The 23,897-nt window shown below is 34.5% G+C and overlaps 1 protein-coding gene across 1 annotated transcript; it reads right to left on the bottom strand.

Moving 5' to 3' along the window:
• Positions 1 to 22,888: 22,888 nt before the first annotated feature.
• On the bottom strand, positions 22,889 to 23,494 carry LOC130815603 (uncharacterized). The gene has a single exon (XM_057682093.1). The coding sequence runs from the start codon at positions 23,492 to 23,494 to the stop codon at positions 22,889 to 22,891; it is 606 nt and encodes a 201-aa protein (XP_057538076.1).
• Positions 23,495 to 23,897: the final 403 nt, after the last annotated feature.

The raw sequence follows: 23,897 nt of genomic DNA, 5'->3' as shown, positions 1-23,897 counted from the left end.
TTTATTAATTGGCAAAATGATTTTAATTCGCCTAAAAACATGGAGAAAATCAACTCCTTGTTTATCTCCTATAAACTCGGATTTCAAGAGACTTGTTCTCTTCTTTGAATTGGTCTCCTATAAAATAGGATCTTCCTTAAACCATGATGTTTTAACCGTGCATGTGTACAGCAGTTACATTCCACTCCTACCTTTAACTAACTTTCCATTCTTTGTGGGAGTAAGTAAGTTATGGAGAACGTGGGATATGTGCAACTCGTAGAGAACATGGGCTGAGTGCACTGCTTGCTGTTCCCCTTATAAAAGAGGGAAATTACGGTTCAGTAAAAAAATGAATGTTGCATTGAGAGTGTCCATCTAAGGGAGATTTAATTGAGAAAAATATTCTAAGTTTTAAATGCCAATTAATTTATAATATTTTTCTTAAAGCAACAATTTCATTTTGATCTTTATGAGAATTGGCCTTGTAAAGGGTATTTGAGTGTTTTGTTGTAATTAGACTTATGGGAAGTCTAAGGGAATAGAGAATAGAAACGAGAGAAGAGAAGAGAAGAGAAGAGAAGAGAAGAGAAGAGAAGTGGGCCTAAGTAGAGAAGCTTTGAGTAAAGCGTTTAGAGAATTGAGAAGCTTCAAGTGAAGCAAAACATTGTTATGTGTAATTGTAATTGATTGCCTTAACATAGTGAGAATTTTGAAATCCCGGGGGGTCGTGGTTTTTCCTTCTTATTAGGCCGAGAAGGTTTCCACGTAAAAATCCTTGTCTTCTTTTATTATTCTTTTCGTTTTTAAGTTTAAGTTTTGTCCTTTACTTAATATAATTCCGCAAAAATTAGAGGCAAAAATCTTAAACCTACTACACAACAATTCACCCCCCCCCCCTCTTGTTGCATTCGATCATCCATTAGTATTTCTACAATTGGTATCAGAGCCCTGTTCCTCATTTATTCAGGAAACCCTGAGAGCAGTATCCTGTTCCCTTGAAAGATGTTGAAGATGAACGAGCGCATGGAAGAGGGGTACTCCACACAAATGCCACCCATGTTCGATGGGAAATTCTATACTTACTGGAAAAATAGAATGGAAATCTTCATAAAAGCCGAAAACTATCAAGTTTGGAGAGTCATTGAAATTGGAGACTTTGAGGTGACGACCATCAACTCCAACAATGAAGCTGTTCCAAAGCCAATCACTGAATATGAAAAAGAAGATTTTCAAAAGATGGAGATGAACACTCTTGCTATCAAGTTACTTCACTGTGGGCTTGGTCCAAATGAGCACAATCGAATTATGGGTTGCAAAACCGCTAAGCAGATTTGGGACCTGCTCGAAGTTACCCTTGAAGGTACTAGTGAAGTAAGGAGATCCAAGATTGATTTGCTAATGTCCAAATATGAAAGATTCGTAATGGAACCTAGGGAAAACATTCAAGAAATGTTCACTAGGTTCACAAATATTACGAATGAGTTAGTCTCTCTTGGTAGAATCATTCCCGTTGATGAACAAGTTAGAAAAGTACTTAGGAGTCTTCCTCAAGACGAACGCTGGAGAGCAAAGGTTACAGCCATCCAGGAGTCCAAAGATTTCACCAAGTTCAATTTGGAAGAGCTGGCTGGTTCCCTAATGACCCATGAATTGCATTTGGGAACAGCTGACAGTTCCCGAAACAAAGGACTGGCTCTAGCAGCTGATGATAGCGATGAATCAGAAACTGGTGAAGAGGAAGCAGCACTGTTGGCTCGAAAATTCAAAAAATTCTTCAGGAACAGAAGGTATGGTAATCAAAGGAATAACAAAGAAAAGGGAACACCGAACTTGAAGACAAACTTTGAATGCCATAAGTGTGGGAGCACTGAACACTTCATCAAGGATTGCCCTCAATGGAAAAATGAGAAGGGTAAGGGAAAAGCAAGAGAAGTTGGAAGACAATATAAGAAGGGAAACTTCAAAACTGATTTTAGAAAAGCAATGATAGCAGCTTGGGGAGATACGGAGAGCGAGGCTGAGATAGAATCTCCAGTGGAAGAAGAAACAGCAAACCTATGCCTCATGGCATCTCATGAAGAATCCAAAGAAAAAGAGGTAATGTCTTCTGGTCCATCTCCTAAACATCTGTCCAACATAAGTAAGAATAAACTAATCAAATTGCTTTTAGAGACACAAGAAAAGCTAGATGAAAAAACAGCTAAGTGTCTCCAAATTGAGAAAGATCTTAACTTAAGTGAAGATCATATCTCATATTTAAACTCCTTTAGAATCGATGTGCAAAGAAGATTTTTTGATTTGCTAGATAAGAATATCATTTTGAAAGAGCAGTTGGAGAAATTAAAACAGGAATTTATCACTCTTAATATTGAATTGAATCAAAGCAATTTGTTAAGATCAAAATCGGTTAAAAATGATAAAACCACTCACGTGGTTAGCACTGAATTTCAAAGGTTGAAATCAAAATTAGAATCCTTCGAAATTGAAAATGAAAATTTGAAAAATAAAATAAACTTAAGAGGAAAAGGGAAAATCAATGAAATTCCCAAATGGATTCTAAATGCTAAAACCAAAAGTAAAGAAGGTCTAGGCTATATAAGGAATGATAAAAAGAAAAAGTTCTATGTAGATCTCCCCAGTAGCAAAATATGTTCCTTCTGTGGTAAAATTGGACACCTGAAACATCAATGTACAAAGAGGGAACAGCATGTCAAAGCAAATAAAAATTATGTCGAACGTATATGGATTAAGAAATGTGATTCAAATATTGTCGACAAGGAACCCAAGGATGAATGGGTTCCTGCACCTAACCACTAATTTGCTTTGCAGATTCAAGTGAGGGGGAACAACTCATGGTATCTCGACAGTGGGTGTTCCAAGCATATGACGGGTGACAAATCTAAATTTCTCTCACTTGAAGCCTATGATGGGGGAACAGTAACCTTCGGTGACAACATGAAGGGTGAGATAATCGCCAAAGGAAAGGTTGGAAGGTCTAGTTCCCATGCCATTGATAATGTATTTTTAGTCGAGAATTTAAAACACAATTTGTTAAGTATTTCTCAATTTTGCGACAAAGGTAACTCTGTTAAGTTTACTTCTGAAAAATGCATAATTTCTAGGAACAGTACAGGAGACCCTGTGCTGGAGGGAATCAGAAAAGGGAACACCTATGTGGTGGACCTGGACACTGTTCCCAGAAACAGTCTAACGTGTTTAAGTGTTATTGAAGAAGACCCACTTCTTTGGCACAAGCGTCTAGGTCATGCTAGTTATTCATTGATTAACACTTTAAGATCAAAAGACCTAGTAAGAGGATTACCAGCAATAAAATTCCTCAAAAATGAAATTTGTGATCCTTGTGCTAAAGGAAAACAAGTGCGGTCATCCTTTAAATCAAAGAACGTTGTGACTACCACTAGACCATTAGAATTAATTCATATGGATTTATGTGGACCAATGAGAACACAAAGCCGTAGTGGCAAAAAGTATGTGTTTGTTGTTGTTGATGATTATAGTAGATTCACGTGGACCTTATTTTTGGCAAGCAAAGATGAAGCTTTTGATGAGTTTGTTTCCTTTGCTAATAAAACACAAAAATCTACCAATAATCAAATTGTTCACATTAGGTCTGATCATGGAAAAGAATTTGAAAATTCAAACTTCATGAATTATTGCAATGAACATGGCATAAATCACAATTTTTCCGCACCTAGAACACCACAACAAAATGGTGTGGTAGAAAGGAAAAATAGGACTTTAGAAGAAATGGCAAGGACCATGTTGATTGCTAGTGGTCTACCTAGGAATTTTTGGGCAGAAGCCGTTAATACTGCATGCTATACATTGAATCGTGTACTAATTAGACCAATCACTTCAAAGACACCCTATGAATTGCTCAAAGGTGTTAAACCAAATATTTCCTATTTTCGTATATTTGGATGCAAATGTTTTGTTCATGTGAATGGAAAACGAAATATAGGTAAATTTGATGAAAGAAGTGATGAGGCAGTATTTCTAGGTTATTCATCACAAAGCAAAGCTTACAGAGTTTATAATAAGAGAACAATGTGTGTAGAGGAGTCTGTTCACATAATCTTTGATGAAACTAACTTTTCAACAAGTGAACAGGAAACAAGTAATATTAAAATAGGTCTTGCAAATTTGGAAGATGAAGATGAAGGAATAAAAGTGCAAGATCGAGGAACAGCAAGCGAACAGTCGATACAAGAAGAGGCAGAAGAAACTGACCAAATCCAGGAACTGCCAGTACAACAGGACCAGCAGACTGTTCCCAATCCAGCTGTTCCCACAGATGAGCAAAATGATCCAGTAGCTGAACAGAATGTCAATCAAGTTGCTGAACAAGAACATGCTACTGTTCCTTCAAGAGAATTTGTGCCTAAACCTTGGAAGTATCAAAGATATCATCCTCTTGATTCAATTGTAAGTGATATAAATAAGGGAACACAAACTAGATCTCAATTGAGAAACTTTTGTGCACACTTTGCGTTCCTATCATCACTTGAACCTAAAAATCACGAGGAAGCTTTGAAGGATTCCGATTGGATAGTTGCCATGCAAGATGAATTAAATGAGTTTGAAAGAAATAAAGTATGGCACTTGGAACCCAAACCGAAAAACAAGAAAGTTATTGGTTTGAAATGGGTATTTCGGAACAAGCTTGATGAGCATGGAATAATTGTTAGAAATAAAGCTAGACTCCTGGTTAAAGGTTACAATCAACAAGAAGGTATTGATTATACCGAGACATTTGCTCCGGTAGCAAGGTTAGAGGCCATTAGAATTTTAATTTCTTTTGCTGCATTTATGAATTTTAAACTATATCAAATAGATGTGAAATGTGCTTTTTTGAATGGTTATCTTGATGAAGAAGTTTTTGTGGAACAACCCCCAGGTTTTGAAAATACCTCTTGTCCTAATCATGTCTACAAGCTTGACAAAGCCCTATATGGCTTGAAGCAAGCTCCTAGACAATGGTACGAAAGACTTTCAAAGTTTTTGATTCAAAATAACTTTGTAAGAGGAAAAATCGACAAAACCTTATTCTTTAAGAATAAAGGTTCTAATATTTTGGTTGTTCAAATTTATGTTGATGATATTATTTTTGGTGCTACTAATGACTTGGTATGTAAAGAATTTGCTAACCTTATGGGTACAGAATTTGAAATGAGCATGATGGGAGAATTAAATTTCTTTCTTGGTTTGCAAATTAAACAAACTGAAAATGGTATTTTTATTCATCAACAAAAATACATCAAAGAACTTCTTAAGAAATATGGACTAAACAATGCTAAAACCAACCATACACCTATGGCTACCAATGTTAGACTAGATGAAGACCTAAATGGGACCAACGTAGATCAAACCATGTATAGAGGCATGATAGGTTCTTTATTGTATCTAACTGCAAGTAGACCTGATATTTCTTTTAGTGTTGGTTTATGTGCTAGATTTCAATCAAGTCCTAAAGAATCACATCTCACGGCAGTAAAGAGAATTTTGAGATATTTGAAGGGAACAGACGACTTGTCCCTATTTTATCCTAAAAGTGATGTTTATGATTTAAAAGGTTTTAGTGATGCAGATTATGCAGGTGATCTTGTTAATAGAAAAAGTACATCAGGTATGGTACAATATCTTGGCTCATGTTTAGTTTCATGGAGTTCCAAGAAACAAAACACAGTTGCATTATCCACTGCAGAAGCTGAATACGTAGCAGCAGCAGCTTGCTGTTCCCAAATGCTTTGGATAAAACAGCAACTTAGAGATTTTGGTATTAAAGTTGAATGCATTCCTATTTATTGTGATAATACTAGTGCCATATGTATATCTAAAGATCCAGTGCATCATTCACGTGCTAAACATATACATATTAGACATCATTTTCTAAAGGATAACGTAGAACACAAAAATATTGTATTGAAGCATGTTAACACAAATGAACAAGTTGCTGATATTCTGACCAAACCACTTCCTAGGGAACAATATGAAAAAATGAGATTGGAACTTGGTATGATCAAGCTCCACTAAAGTTAGTTGCATATATTTCCCATTGAAGCATCATGAGAATGAAAAAGTCAGGAATCAATCTCAATATTTTGATTGAAAATCAATTATTGCATGGATCAAGTAAACACGTAATAAAGTTTGTACTATGAATGTTTTTACATTTGCATGTTGTTAATTCAAACAGACCAAAGCAATATGTTCATTATTTTCTTCATAATAATTCATAAAATCATAATTAATTTCTTTATTTCCTATTTTATATTTTATTCATATTTCACATTTTTTTTTCGGTCAACTTAAATTAAGAGCTTTTGGGAAAACGGTTCTTCTTCACTCAAGTAATGCAAAGCAATAAAGAGATGGGACTTGGAGGAGTAACCGTCACTTCAATAATTTAAAAACCCCTGCTTCACGTCACCTTCCCAATCCTTCTCTCAATCTCTCACTCAAGAACCGTCCTTCTTCCTCTCTCAAAACCTTCAAAATTCAAAAATGAAAACCCCCAAATCCTCAAAATCAGGCAAGAAAACTCCCAAATCCTGTATGCCCGATCAACCAAAACCACTAAGAGTAGTACTTCCACCACCATTACTGCAGGATGCACCACCCACACCAACTGAAACCACACAAGAATCACCAAAACACTCCACTGAACCCACTAGTACCAAAAGAAAAATGTCAACAGGTGGTTCATCTTCTAGAGTAGTTAAGCGATCGAAGTAGGTTGATCCAAACAGCGCAGAAGAAGTTTCAAAGGAGATGACTGTAGGGTTCGGGTTGGACAAATATTGGTATGATTCTACGAACTTTCCTAGATTGCATGAGATTTTACAGTATCAAGAATGGGAACTGTTAATGTCAAATTTCAGTTGCAATTCAATTTTTCCAAACCTAATGAGAGAATTTATTGTAAATTTCTCTAATGATGGCGGTATGTGTACTAGTGTTGTTAAAACTATTAAAATTGAATTTAACAGCGCATTATTAGGGGAATGGTTTAATGTTCCCAATGTTGGTTTTGATACATATCATATTGGGTCAAAGATTGCATTTTCAGGTATCAATGAACGAACAATTTTTGAATTTTTAGGAATTGATAAAAAGGGGAAGATAAGTCACAATGTTCTGTCCCCTATGCATAAATTATTGTACAATGTTGCTCGCAGATTCATTTTACCACGAAACTCAAAACGTAGTCAAGTGAGTTTGTGTGATGCCACCTTGATTTACTGCATGGAAAAACATATTAAAATAAATTTTCCTTCATTGATGATCTCTCATTTATCAGACTGCATTGAAAAGAAAAGTTTCATTGGTTATGGAGGGTTGTTAACATGGATTTTTAGGAAGTTTGAGGTCCCATTGGAAGGGTTGGAATTCCCAATGGGTCCCAATATGAAAATTGGTGCTAAATGTTTACAAAATTTGCATTTGAAATTGAATGATGAGGGGGTATTGATGCATGAGGGGGTTGTTGAAGTAGAATCTGACGAGGAAGATATTGAAAAAGAAGAAGAAAAATTGAGAGAGAGAGATCAGGAAGAAAAAGAGGAAAAGGAGCAAGAGCCTGTTCCCACTGACCATAATGAAACAAAAGAAAAAGGGGAACAGGATGGAGAACCTAGTAAGGGGGAAGCAGAACAGGAGGGAGCCTTAGGAGAAGAGGCTCATCACAATCTTTGTGATGATACAAGTGATGAAGAGATTGTGATAGCTCTGAGGAAAAAGGCTAAGTCAATACAAAGGAAGAGTAGGAGGTTGGCCTCGAAACGCAAGGCTACTTTGGTTGATGAAACACCTTCTGACACCATCCCTGAGCCAACACCTGATGAACCTACCTCTCCCAAGCCAGCCAATTCACCACCACATCAAATTCCATCACCACCACCATCACCTATCCCGTGTACACCACCACCACAATCACACACTTCACCCAATATTGGCTGTACTAACTTTGACTCTGTTCCTGCAGTTTCCTTACATTCCATTCTCTCCAAGCTCCTTGATCTACAGTCTCAATTCATTGCATTTCAGGATGAAACTCGTGTCTCGCTTGCTTCTATTGTGGATCAGCTAAACCAAATGGAACAACGCCTTGGTGCCAAGCTGGACACAGTGGAGGTGCAGACTGAGTACATTGATGAAGAAGAGACTGACCCTTGATCCCTCTGCTCAAAAAATTTAATGATTTGTTGGCTGTATTACTTAACAAACAATTTTTCTTTTTGCCTTGTACCATCTGGGGTATATGGTTGTTGTAACTTTGAACAAATTGCTACTTTTCTTTGTTTTTATTTTCTATGGTCTGTGACAATTAACTCTATGCAGGTTTTAATCATTGTTCATAGCACTTGCTTTAATTATTGTTGTTTGTTGTTTTCATCACTAACAAATCTATATGGTTTGTGCTGAGATTTGATAACTCCCAATTCTTTTTGATTGATGTCAAAAGGGGGAAGATTATTGCACAAACTTAACAGGAGCAGTGAATACACAGTTACATATCTTGTTGATTTATATTGATTCTTATGAATGATATGTGTGCTGCTGTGTTTATGCTAGTTTAGTGATCATCTGTGTTGCTAAGTTTGTTGAAGTTCTCATGAAGTCCTCATGAATATTTGATTCTGTGAAAATACTTAATAAGTTATGTTTATTATTATTAGGTTTATTATAGTTTTATTATGTTAGTCTTTATTTATTTTCGTTATGTTAGTTTTTATTTATTTTCGTTTAACTTAGTTTATTTCATTTAAGTTTTAAGTTAATTATTTTTAAAAACTTTTTGAAAAATATTTGATATTTTAGAGTAAACTGTTCGTTTATGAATGCTTGGTAAATTATATTCTAACAAGTTGATTTGCTAAGATAATTAGAGTTACTTTAATCTCTAGTATGCTCTATGAATTTTGTTTTACTCTATTTCACTTAAGTTTGTTTATAAAGTTTGCCATCATCAAAAAGGGGGAATTTGTTGGCCTCTTAAGGTTTTGATGATGACTTTACTTTTAAATAAACAAACATATTTTAGAGATTGTTTTGTAGGTATATATCCGATTTAATGTGAATCGTTGATGAAGCCTATGACTTGATTCGTGGAAGAAGTACATGTCTCAAATATCCAAGAAGTTGGGAAATTGCTCTTGAAGACAGTTTACTGTTCCTAGAGTTGAAGTTCTGACGAATGTTGTAGATAGAGACAGTGTGCTGTTCCTCACGATACAGGTCCGAAGAAGACATTAACTGGAAGTTACGAAAATTATGTTTTCTGTTTTTAGTTAATGTAAAAGGTTAAAATTTAATTAGTTGCTTATTTAAATTTATTTATTAATTGGCAAAATGATTTTAATTCGCCTAAAAACATGGAGAAAATCAACTCCTTGTTTATCTCCTATAAACTCGGATTTCAAGAGACTTGTTCTCTTCTTTGAATTGGTCTCCTATAAAATAGGATCTTCCTTAAACCATGATGTTTTAACCGTGCATGTGTACAGCAGTTACATTCCACTCCTACCTTTAACTAACTTTCCATTCTTTGTGGGAGTAAGTAAGTTATGGAGAACGTGGGATATGTGCAACTCGTAGAGAACATGGGCTGAGTGCACTGCTTGCTGTTCCCCTTATAAAAGAGGGAAATTACGGTTCAGTAAAAAAATGAATGTTGCATTGAGAGTGTCCATCTAAGGGAGATTTAATTGAGAAAAATATTCTAAGTTTTAAATGCCAATTAATTTATAATATTTTTCTTAAAGCAACAATTTTATTTTGATCTTTATGAGAATTGGCCTTGTAAAGGGTATTTGAGTGTTTTGTTGTAATTAGACTTATGGGAAGTCTAAGGGAATAGAGAATAGAAACGAGAGAAGAGAAGAGAAGAGAAGAGAAGAGAAGAGAAGTGGGCCTAAGTAGAGAAGCTTTGAGTAAAGCGTTTAGAGAATTGAGAAGCTTCAAGTGAAGCAAAACATTGTTATGTGTAATTGTAATTGATTGCCTTAACATAGTGAGAATTTTGAAATCCCGGGGGGTCGTGGTTTTTCCTTCTTATTAGGCCGAGAAGGTTTCCACGTAAAAATCCTTGTCTTCTTTTATTATTCTTTTCGTTTTTAAGTTTAAGTTTTGTCCTTTACTTAATATAATTCCGCAAAAATTAGAGGCAAAAATCTTAAACCTACTACACAACAATTCACCCCCCCCTCTTGTTGCATTCGATCATCCATTAGTATTTCTACACCATACTTGGGACTCTCATGAACATTTTGGGTAAGAAAAAGGATATTAGGGTCGTGCGAGATTGGTTTGAATGTAAGGGTCTTCGTCCGGAGTTGTGGGCACATGTTAAGGTGAGTAAGAAAACAAATTGAGCTAATGAAGTTGGAGGCAGTAACAAGGGAAATGGCGGTAAGAAGAAGATGAGTAATGATAAAGTTTATTTTCCTCCAGCTTGCTACACATTTTCCAAAGCAGAGAAGCGGACATTTTGTGAGTCTTTGTATGGCATTAAGGTTCTGTCTGGGTACTCATCCAACATGAAGAGATTTGTGAGCCTAAATGGTGAGCTGAAGTTGGGAAGCATGAAATCTCACGATTGCCATGTAATGATGCAAGTGTTCTTACCAATTGCAATCCGTGGAATACTGCCAAAACATGTGAGATATGCTATTACCGAGCTATGTTCATTCTTCAACACAATTTTTAGTAAAGTTCTTGATCCCTTTAAACTTGATGCTCTTTAAGTCGACGTGATTGTAACTTTATGCAAGTTTGAGATGTATTTTCCACCTTCTTTCTTTGACATAATGGTTCATCTTATTGTCCATCGCGTTCGTGAGATCAAGCTTTTGGGTCCTGTTTTTTTAAGGTGGTGTTATCCTTTTGAAAGACACATGGGTGGTTTACAAAATAAGGTGAGGAATCCATCACAACCCGAGGGGAGTATGACTCAAGGTACTGTGAGCGATGAGACTAGTAACTTTATAGCCGAGTATTTAGCAATGGCAAAGCCTATTGGACTTCCCACCTCTCGAAATGAAGGAAGGATTAAGGGAAAAGGAACAATTGGCTCCAAATTGATCACACCTCCTCGAGACAGTCTTCTACAAGCACACTTGTATGTGTTGCATCATATTCCTGAAGTCCATCCTTTTTTGAGTGAGCATTTAGATATATTTTGCGCAAAATATCCTTGTGAAGGGGATAGGGGATTGATGCAGCTGCATAACAAGATGTTTATTGATTGGTTTCATAATCGAGTAATAAGTGAAGAATCAAGGGTGTAGCAGAAATTGTTAAGTGGTTAGCTTTTGGTCCTCGTGATGATTTCAACAAATATGAGGGTTATGATGTCAATGGCTTCACATTTTGGCCTGAGGGTCAAGATAAGAAGTCATCTTATCTACAGAATAGTGGGGTTTCTATTTTGGCGTCATCTACATTTTACGCGAGTGCCAAGGATCAAGCGCCAGTTGATGCTAAATTGGTATACTACGGGCGGGTACATGAAATATGGGAGCTTGACTACTCTACTTTCACTATTGGTCTTTTTAAATGTAAGTGGGTAGATAATAATCGACAATGCATAAAAAACGACGACCCTTGTGGATTCACTCTTGTAGACTTAGCTCGTTTGCGTGATAGTGAGGAGTCATTCATACTAGGCACACAAGCCAAGCTACGGGTCTACATTGTAGACCCGTCTAATAAAAAATGGTCTATTGTTATACCGGAAAAAAGAAGCATCCTTGGTATAGGTGATGTTGAGGATGAGGAAGAATATGAAGCTTTTCTAGACTCCCCGCCCTTTATCAATCCAAAATCAGTGGATCAAGATGATGTAGATGTTGGTTATATGCGTGTAGATCACACGGAAGGAATACATTTGAATTCAGTGATTCACAAGGTATGAATTTTAAGCTTTTTAAAGGTTTTTTGGCACTTTCGCGCATAAAGTAGCTCAAACTTGGTTTGTTTTGCATGAAACTTTTCACACAACACTATTTGGTATATATTATTGTGTTGAACGTATTAGAATTGTAAATCATAGTCATATTCTTAATAGTACTTGGTAAGTTGCGATTTTAAGGTTTTTTTAAGTTTTTTTGGCACTTTCTCGCATAAAATAGCTCAAAGTTGGTTTGTTTTGCATGAAACTTTGCACACAACACTATTTGGTATATATTATTGTGTTGAACGTATTAGAATTGTAAATCATAGTCATATTCTTAATATTACTTAGCTTGTGTCCTAATATATTTCTATTCATACTCTTTCAGGTACTGATATACAATGCATTTTTTAAGAGACGAAATTGTCCCCGAGATTGAGACCTTGGATAATGAGCATCATAGTTACGACACTGAAGATGACCAAATTGTGAGATACGAGCGTATGGCTGAAGACGCTCCACCACTTAACAATGATTTTGAGACTGAAGACGCCCTACCAATGGATGCTCCCACTACCAAAAAGGTCAAAACGAGAAACGAAGGTGGAGAGCAAGCACCTTCGAAGATGCCCTACGAAATATAGGGTCACATATCAAAGAAGGAATGGGAGGCTTTTGTTGCCAAAAGAACAACTCCCATTGAAGTTGTAAGTATACCATATTATATTATAGCTTTTGATTTGAATTTACTTCTTTTGATTCAATCATGTTGGACCTCTTGAGTTTTGATGATGACTACACTTAAGCAAATATGTGTTTAGAGATTGTGTGCAGGTCGATATCCGGTCGTGATTATGATCGTTGATAGTACCTATGACTTGGTTCATGGAAATGTACGTGTCAAAAGGATCCGAAAGATGTTAGAAGAAGTATATCGCTTGGGATGTAAAATGGAGACAGCAGGTCTACTGTTCCTAAGTTGGATGTTCTAGCAAAACTGGATTCTGGAAACAGCGCACTATTCCTGAACAGGAGTCAGCCTACGTTAACTGGAAATTCTGGTTATTTATTTATAATTATTATTTTTAGTTAATGTACTGAAATTAATTTGTTGCATTTATTTATTATAGTTAATTGACAAAAAGTTTTCTTAAAATTACTTTACGTATGAGCCTCTAAATAAAGATCCTTTATTTTAGGATCTATTTTTAGTAAATATTGGATTTGCTAAAAATAGAAATAGTGGTTGTTGAATGGGTCTTAGCTATCATTCTTAACCGGTCTTTATACCTATAAGTTAGCAAATAACCATTCCTATTAAGTATAACCGTTTCTATTAATAGCAAAAACGTTCCAGCAGTTAGTACTGGAACAGGAACTGCTGAAGAAACTACTGCTTAAGGGAACAACGGTTATTATTAGGGAACAGCGGTTACTATTGTTTTAACCGTATGTTTGATTTATTCAAGGCTTATGGAAATAACCGTTTGATAGTGTAATCCACATTTTCCCCATGATCTTTTGCTAAGGAATAATGGATTGGAATATTCCTTTTTATTAGGGATTTTAGCTCTATAAATAGTGGACTCGGTTATTCATAAAAACTTGCCTTAGTATGAGCCATTAAATCATACGTAATTTTGGGAGAACTTTTACAAGAAAAATTTGTTTTAAAAATGCCTATTAATTTATAATAGTTTCTTGTGTAACTCATTGATTTTATTTTTAGAGAATTTTTATCCTTTTGTAAGGGTTTTTGAGAGAATTTGCAATTAGACTCGGGTGAGTCTAAGGGGGAAATTAGATAGCTTTTAATGAAGCTAGAGAAGAGATTAGCTTTGAGTAAAGCTAAGGAGAAAGCTTCTAGTGAAGCTAGTGGTGAGAATTAGCTTTTAGTGAAGCTAAGTTTGTTGCTTTGAGTGAAGCAATTTGAGAGAGAAGAGTTGGCCTAGTTGATTCGCTTCGAGTGAAGTAAGATGTTTAATGTAATTGTAACGAGTTGCCTTAAACATAGTGGAGAATTTAGAAATCCCAAGGGGTCGTGGTTTTTCCTTCTGTTTAGGCCCAGAAGGTTTCCACGTAAAAATCGTTTGTCTCTTTTAATTATTTCGCTCTAAGTTTAAGCTTTATTTATTTTATTCAATTCCGCAAAAACAGGGCAAAAACGCTTAAACTAGTAACAACAACAATTCACCCCCCCCCCCCCCTCTTGTTGATGTTCCCGTTCCTAATTGAGTCTACAAATCATTAAACTAATATATGACATTTGATTTCCATTGATTAATTAGGAAAAGCGTGGTAAAGCTTCTGAATCAGCAAGCAAAAGGAAGTTTTGCCATCGCTTGGGCCAAAAAACATATGATGAGGTCCGAAAGGAGTGGGTGGATGCGGGTTTATACCCCAATCAAAGTCCATCCACGCCCTTATCTACGACTACTTCCGCATCCGTGAATACTCCTGCTGAAGATCGGGTGCGAGATTGGTATTGCGGGCTTCATTCCCGAGATGTAAGTGGTAAATTTACCATTAATGATCCGGGAATGAAGAAGGTTACTGATGCTGTGGTGAGTTTTGAAATTATTAAGTATATTCTTAATTTGTTTTGTATTTTTTGGCTTTGATTTACTTATACTAATTTTTATATATGTCACTATTTATTTAAACAGATAGGGTGGAAGGAAAAAGAAGCTACGGGGGAGTTCACCCCAAGAGGCAATGTTGACGCATTGCATATGGTCTTAGGGAAAGACCATAGAGGGCGGGTAGTCGGAAAAGTAGGCGTCCGCATGGGGTTAAAGAAGGCATTCGGCAAAGAGTGTATTGCTACTCAATCCCGAACAATGCCACCTGATGAAATAGCAACCCTCCGAGCAGAAATTACGAAGGACATTCTCGCCAAACTGGCACTCGTGTTGCAGAAGATGGGAGCACCCATTGTTGACTTGACAAACCTGATTGTCGAGGATCAGCAAAGTCAACATGGGGATCCTAATGCTTCGGTTGAGCCAACACCCAAGCCCATTACCCACGTAGCACCCCAGCCCATTACTACCCCTGAAGGGGAAAACCTCACACCGGAGACCATGTACTCCGTTGCTCAAAATCCAGAGCCAACTCCGGAGCCAGTGGTACAGGTACATAGTTTTTAAATATATAAGCACTTATTAATTCAAATTGCAACGCGTTTTAATATTTTATTATGATGCTTATTATACTAAACTTAACATTTTTTAGGAGGCGACTCCTTGTTCTCTTTTGCTGCCTCAGTTAGGTGTTGCTAGTGACAGCGACTTAACTGAGGTTGCATATGGTGTGGCCCAGCCAACCAAAGAGGGCCAAACAGTACAGTCGATGCCTGTTACAAGTGGCCACATTAGTGTGACCGTGGAAACTATTCTAAAGGGGTTTGAAGATTTCTCACTCCCGATTCCAATGCCAGAATGAAGCCTTGAGAAACTATCAGACGCCCTAGGTAATTTCGTCACATGGTCATATGCTTGGGTCCGATTCACTAACATGGTAATAATCATTTGTACCTTATTTATTTTTATTTTTTTAATTGCATGCTTACACTAATTTAATTGTATAAATTGAAATAGAAAAAGAGTCCAAAGGGATCTAAGAGAGAGATCGGTTCATCAGCAAAGGTGTCAACTGGGTCAAAGTCGATGCCAAGCACTCCAATTAGGACTGATACGGAGCGAAAAGATCTCTCTCAAGATTGCAAATGGTTGCACACTTGTGCATCTCGCATAAGTGAGGAGGACCCAATCATTCTAAACCTGCAGAAGGAACAATTTTGCTTTGTAGAGAGCCCATTTGTAATTATTGGTCCTAGTGACATTAGGCAATTTTTGAGAGGAGATATGTTGAACGTAGCTCTTATCCATGACTACATGAGGTGATGTTCATTATCTTACAAGTTAGGCATTGTTGTTTAATTGTTTTAATAACCGAATTACTGACAAAATTTTCTTATTCGTGACTTAGTGCATCTTACGAGGAGCTAAATTCTTGCGAACCTCCAATAAAAATTGGATGGTTTTGTCCTGAGTCGATTTCGGGTACTAAAAGTGTAAATGATCCAGATGACGTCAAAGAATACATTGAGACTTCTTTGACTAATTCCCTTGCATCTAAACACACGTTCATTCTGGCTCCATATGTGGAAAAGTAAGTTTTATTTTTGAAATTGAACTTATCTTTTGATTTTTAAGTTGACATAATCTCTAATTTTTTGATTTTAACTTTGCGTTTGTAGTTTGCATTGGATACTTTTGGTCATTTGTCCTTTAACAAACTCTGTGCACGTCTTCGACTCATTACAAAAACCTCAAAGCCCGCCTCGCAACACAAAAATCAAAGCGTTGTTGAATGCGTACGTAGTATTAATTATTTTACCAATTTGATTTAATTAAGTTATATATATATATATATATATATATATATATATATATATATATATATATATATATATATATATATATATATACATATATATATATATATATATATATATATATATATATATATATATACATATATATATATATATATACATATATATATATATATATACATATATATATATATATATATATATATACATATATATATACATATATATATATATATACATATATATATATATATATACATATATATATATATATATATATATATACATATATATATATATATATACATATATATATATATATATATATATATATATATACATATATATATATGTATGTATAAACAGTATTACTTTTCCCATGTGTTTCAGCACAATGAAGAAAGTGCGTGGATAAATGGGATCAATATCCAGAGCCACATTTCCGAAATGGACAGCAGTAGAGGTACACAATGCAACACTATTAGATTTTATGGGTTTTTAAGCTTTTTTTTTACTTTCGTGCATAAAGTAGCTCAAACTTGGTTTGTTTTGCACGAAACTTGGCACACAACACTATTTGGTATATATTGTTGTGTTGAATTGGTTAGAATTGTAAATCATAGTCATATGCTACAAATTACGTGTTAAGTTGCAATTTTATGAGTTGTTAAACGTTTTTTACACTTTTGCGCATAATGTAGCTCAAAATTGGTTTGTTTTGCACGAAACTTGACACACAACACTATTGGTTTATATAATTGTGTTGAAGTGGTTAGAATTTAAAATGATAATCATATTCTAGAAATTACGTGTTAAGTTGCGATTTTAAAGGTTTTTAAGCATTTTTGGCACTTTTGAGCATAAACTAGCTCAAACTAGGTTTGTTTTGTACAAAACTTGGCAGACAACACTATTTAGTATATATTATCGTGTTGAAGTGGTTAAAATTTAAAATCATAGTCATATGCTAGAAATTACATGTTAAGTTGCGATTTTATGGGTTTTTAAGCGTTTTTGGCACTTTTGCGCATAAAGTAGCTCAAACTTGGTTTGTTTTGCACGAAACTTGGCAGACAACACTATTTGGTATATATTATTGTGTTAAAGTGGTTAGAATTGTAAATGATAGTCATATGCTAGAAATTATGTGTTAAGATGCGATTTTAAGGGTTTTTAAGCGTTTTTGGCACTTTTGCGCATAAAGTAGCTCAAACTTGGTTTGTTTTGCACGAAACTTGACACACAACACTATTTGGTATATTTTATTGTGTTGAAGTGGTTAGATATGAAAATCATAGTTATATGCTAGAAATTATGTGTTAAGTTGCGATTTTGAGGGTTTTAAAACATTTTTGGCACTTTTGCGCATAAACTAGCTCAAACTTGGTTTGTTTTGCACGAAACTAGGCACACAACACTATTTAGTATATATTATCGTGTTGAAGTGGTTAGAATTGAAAATCATAGTCATATGCTTGAAATTACGTGTTAAGTTGCTATTTTATGGGTTTTTAAGCGTTTTTGCACTTTTGCGCATAAACTAGCTCAAACTTGGTTCATTTTGCACGAAACTTCGCAGAAACACTATTTGGTATATATTATTGTGTTAAAGTGGTTAGAATTGTAAATCATAGTCATATGCTAAAAATTACGTGTTAAGTTGCGATTTTAAAGATTTTTAAGCGTTTTTTGCACTTTTGCGCACAAAATAGCTCAAACTTGGTTTGTTTTGCACGAAACTTGACACACAACACTATTTGGTATATATTATTATGTTGAAGTGGTTAGATATATAAATCATAGTCATATGCTAAAAATTACATGTTAAGTTGCGATTTTAAGGATTTATTACCGTTTTTGGCACTTTTGCGCATAAAGTAGCTCAAACTTGGTTTGTTTTGCATAAAACTTGGCACAAAACACTATTTAGTATATATTATTGTGTTGAAGTGGTTAGAATTGAAAATCATAGTCATATGCAAGAAATTACGTGTTAAGTTGCGATTTTATGGGTTTTTAAGCGTTTTCGGCACTTTTGCACATAAAGTAGCTCAAACGTGGTTTGTTTTGCCATAAACTTGGCACACAACACTATTTGGTATATGTTATTGTGTTAAAGTGGTTAGAATTGTAAATCATAGTCATATGCTAGAAATTACGTGTTAAGTTGCGATTTTAAGGGTTTTTAAGCGTTTGTGGCACTTTTGCACATAAAGTAGCTCAAACTTGGTTTGTTTTGCACGAAACTTGACACACAACACTATTTGGTACATATTATTCTGTTGAAGATTTTAGATATGAAAATCATAGTCATATGCTAGAAATTACGTCTTAAGTTGCGATTTTAAAGGTTTTTAAGTGTTTTTGGCACTTTTGCGCATAAAGTAGCTCAAACTTGGTTTGTGTTGCACGAAACTTGGCACACAACAGTATTTGGTATATATTTTCATGTTGATGTGTTTATAATTGAAAATCATAGTCATATGCTAGAAATTACGTGTTAAGTTGCGATTTTATGGATTTTTAAGCGTTTTCGGCACTTTTGCGCATAAAGTAGCTCAAACTTGGTTTGTTTTGCATGAAATTTGGCACACAACAGTATTTGGTATGTATTATTGTATTAAAGTGGTTAGAATTTTAAATCATAGTCATATGCTAGAAATTACGTGTTAAGTTGCGATTTTGAGGGTTTTTAAGCGTTTTTGGTACTTTTGCGCATAAAGTAGCTCAAACTTGGTTTGTTTTTCACGAAACTTGACACACAACACTATTTTGTATATATTATTGTGTTGAAGTGGTTAGAATTGAAAATCATAGTCACATGCTAGAAATTACGTGTTAAGTTGCGATTTTAAGGGTTTTAAGCGTTTTTGGCACTTTTGCGCGTAAAGTATCTCAAACTTGGTTAGTTTTTGTAATACTCCCGATTTAGCTTGAAAAAGGATTGATAGACTACTTATATCAACAAGGTGCATCTTCTAATCTAGGGAGCCCATTAGCTAAGAACTCAACAGTTAAGCGTGTTTGGTGGGGAGCAATCTTAGGATGGGTGACCTCCTGGGAAGTGTTTCCGGGTGCGCACGAGTGAGGCCTAAGTGCGCTGGAAAGACTTGTGTTGGTTTGTGGGGCCAGTCTACAGTTTCCATGAGTAGTCACCAGCGGTCCGAGGGGCCGGGGTGTTATAGTTTTGCACGAAACTTGGCATATATATTATTGTGTTGAAGTGGTTAGAATTGAAAATCATAGTCATATGCTAGAAATTACGTATTAATTTGAGATTTTATGTGTTTTTTAGCTTTTTTGGCACTAACATCTATTTTCTCTTAGTGCTTTCAACAACCTTCTATTTCCGTTGATTGCGGCTACTACACTCTGAAATACAAGGACGATATTATAAAATCCGTGAAGGAGGTTGGAGTCGAAAACATAGATGCCGTAAGTATTTGTTACTTTCTTAAATTATAATATATATATATATATATATATATATATATATATATATATATATATATATATATATATATATATATATATATATATATATATATATATATATATATATATATAGATATAGATATATACATACATACATACATACATACATACATACATACATACATATATATATATACATATATATATATATATATATATATATATATATATATATATATATATATATATATATATATATATATATATGTATATATATATATATCTATATATATATATATATATATATATATATATATATATATATATATTTACTATATTATTGGTAAAATCTAATAATGCTTATTAATCTTTTAATTTTATATTATATTATACATTTTATACGACATTCCAAAAGAAACACGCCCTTTGAGAAATGGAGAAATGCACGAATTAAAAGGCAAGATTGTTGCGTATCTTGCTAATATTTGTCCTTGGTAAATTGTAATTAGTTTAGATTTTAAGGACTTTAACGTATATATATATATATGTACGTAGATATTATTATATTATATATACGATCGAGAGTTTATTATTACAAAGAGATTATTGGTGATTATTTGCACTTATCATTGGATTATTGGATTAATCATTGTTTATTACATTGTACATTATTATTGGATTATTATTAGTATTAAACAAAAAAAAATTAAACTATTTGCTGCGGGCCACAAAAAAACCGCAGCAAATAATCTTAAAAAATCGCAGCAAATAGATAAGACTATTTGCTGCGGTTTTTCTGTGGCCCGCAGCAAATAGTCTTATCTATTTGCTGCGGTTTTTTTGTGGCCCGTAGCAAATAGTGTAATTTTTTGCTGCGGTTTAAACCGCAGCATTTAAAATAGGCCATTTGCTACTATCACTATTGCTTGGGGCCAAAACCGCAGCATATTATGGCTAAAAAAACCGCAGCAAATTAGGTTTTTTATTAATAAATTTATTTATTTATTTATTTATTTATTTATTTATATTTATTAATATTTTTATTATTATTATAATTATTATATATTTTTTATTATTTTTTAAATTATGTTTAACAAGGTAAATAATAAAATTTAATTAATTGTATTATTAATCATTTAATATTATTATTATTATTATTATTATTATTATTATTATTATTATTATTATTATTATTATTATTATTATTATTATTATTATTAATTATGAATAATATTTGATAACAACTACTCCTATAATAATAATAATAATAATAATAATAATAATAATAATAATAATAATAATAATTAATATTATTATTTTTTTTAAGAAAAAAAATTCAATTTCATCAAAAACAAGACAAAATACATCAGAGTTAGGTTAAGTCATTATGCAATATTGCATCAATATGAAAACAGGTACCCACCTTCTAGGAAGGGTTGTACCAGATCACCTTCATGTGCATACACTATGGCAACCTCAGAAGTAAAAATATCTATACAAAGATAAGTAAACTCTCAAAGCTAAGAGATGGCTTGAGATTTTTCCAAATATAGTGTAAAAAACCTACTCTTGCTTTCGCTCTTGACCTAATCCATGATCTTATCAACAATGCTCATGCGCAGGAGCCATATTGCCTCATTCCTGATTATCCATATGTAGTAACAGAGACTGCAAATGCTAGAGATAACCACCTTCTTATGGAGACCAGTTGCTTTCCATTTGTAGCTTATCATATTAGCAAGTTTCAAAGGGAAATTTGAGTAAGGATAGCCAGTTATCTAGTTCCTTCATACATCTAGCACTGAAGAGGCATAAGAAAAACAGGTGCTCAATGATTTCTGTAGCTACAAGATACATCGGGCATTGATCATCTGCCAAGAGATTTATCTGGGTAAATTTACTCTTTGTCTTCAGTTTCTGCAGAGCAATCATCCAAAGGATAATTATTATTACTTAATAATAATAATAATAATAATAATAATAATAATAATAATAATAATAATAATAATAATAATAATAATAATATAAAATAATAATAATAATAATAATAATAACAACAACAACAACAACAACAACAACAACAACAACAACAATAATCATAATAATAATTAATATTAATTTTTTTTTAAGAAAAAAAAATTTTCATTTCATAAAAAAAAAAAGGCAAAATACATTAGAGTTAGGTTAAGCCGTCGTGCAATATTGCATCGGTATGAAAACAGGTACACACCTTCTAGGAAGGGTTGTATCAGATCACCCTTCATGTACATACACTATGGCAACCTCAGAAGCAAAAGTACAATACAAAGATAAATAAACTCTTAAAACCAAGAGATGGCTTGAGATTTTTCTAGATATAATGTAAAAAACCTAGTCTTGATTTCTCTCTTGACTTGATCCATGATCTTATCAACAATGCTCATGCGTAGGAGCCATATTGCCTCATTCCTGGATTTCTATATGTAGTAACAGAGACTGCAAATGCTAGAGATAACTACCTTCTTATGGAGACCAGTTGCTTTCCATTTGTAGGTTATCATATTAGCAAGTTTTAGAGGGAAATTGAGCAAGGATAGCTAGTTACCAAGTTCCTTCATACATCTAGCACTAAAGGGGCATAAGAAAAACAGGTGCTCAATGGTTTCAGTAGCTACAAAACACATTGGGCATTGATCATCTGCCAAGAGATTCATTTGGGCAAGTTTACTCTTTGTCTTCAATTTCTGCTGAGCAATCATCCAAAGGATAAACCTACTCTTGGGAGTTGAGGCTCTATTCCATACAAACTTGCTCCATGAAACTTTAGGGGTGTCTTTAAAGTGATCCAGGTAGACTTCCTTGATCCTATACTTGTCCTTAGGGATCTACTCTTAAAGCTTGTTCTTAATACGGCAGATCTTCTTAAAGGACCAACTAGCTGTTATGGGGGGATTGAAAATCAACTAATTACCACCTTTCATATAGACACCATGGATCCATCAGACCCACAGGGATTCAGATAGGTGAGTAACATGCCAAGCCAACTTTCCCACCACAGCTTTATTCCATTTATCAATGTTTCTGATTCCTAGGCCACCATTCTTTTTAGGTTTGCAGACATCATTCCAGTCGATATTACCAGGGGCTGTATTGTTAGGATCAGCATGCCAGAGATAAGATCAACAAATAGTATTCACTTTCTTTATGATAGCTCTAGGCAGAATAAAGAGTTGGCACCAATAAGAGCTTATGCTTTGAAGCACTACTGATACAAGTTGCACTCTAGCGGCATAAGAGAGAATTCTTGAAATCCATGAGCAAATTCTTGCTATCATCTTGTCAACTAAGGAATCATAGTCAGTAGCTGGAATGCGCTTGGAAGTGAGGGGGACTCCTAAGTACCTAAAAGGCAGTCTACCAAGGGGTAGTTGTGTGACTTGTGCTATTTGAAGCTGAACGGGTTCAAGGACCCCTGCCAAGTATAGGGCTGACTTAGAAGTATTAGCATGAAGGCCAAAGGAGGCAACAAACGTTTCCAAACAATCACATAAAATCTGAGCAGACTGAGCTTCACCCTTGCAGATCAGCATAAGATCATTCGCGAAATATAGATGGTTGAGTTTAAGGCCCTTACATCGGTCATGGAAACAAAAGTGTGGATCCTCACCAGCAACAGTTAGGATTCTAGATAGATACTCCATACCTATAAGGAACAGGAAGGGAGAGAGGGGGGTCACCTTGTCGTAGTCCTCTTTTAGGTTTGAAAATCTCAGAAGGACATCCATTTACCAACAATGAATATTGTCTGGAAGTCATGCAGGTCATAACAATCTTGGTAAAGTAGGGAGGAAAGTTTAGAGACATTAACATATCATGGATAAAGTCTGATTGGGACCTTACGTCCTTCAATAGTAATACCGCAAATGCACGGTGTAGCTTAGTACGGCTGCAAGTACGGGCCGAATCCACAAGGAGTGGGGGTTAAGTTAATAGTTTCTCGATCGATTAGTGTGTTCGAAAAACGTATAATAAGATGTTTGGAGATAGAAATAATTAAAGCAAGCAATTAAAAGTGCTTAATGAAAATAAAGCATAAAAGTACATAAGGATACAATGAACTAAAGCAAGAATAAAATGATCAATAAGCTAAGAGGCATAGGTTAGGCTTTCTCACCAAGGTAGTGTTTA

This window comes from Amaranthus tricolor, chromosome 6 (genome assembly GCF_026212465.1).
Source record: "Amaranthus tricolor cultivar Red isolate AtriRed21 chromosome 6, ASM2621246v1, whole genome shotgun sequence".
NCBI classification, from domain to species: domain Eukaryota; kingdom Viridiplantae; phylum Streptophyta; class Magnoliopsida; order Caryophyllales; family Amaranthaceae; genus Amaranthus; species Amaranthus tricolor.
This window is presented reverse-complemented; position numbering and strand designations above follow the sequence as displayed.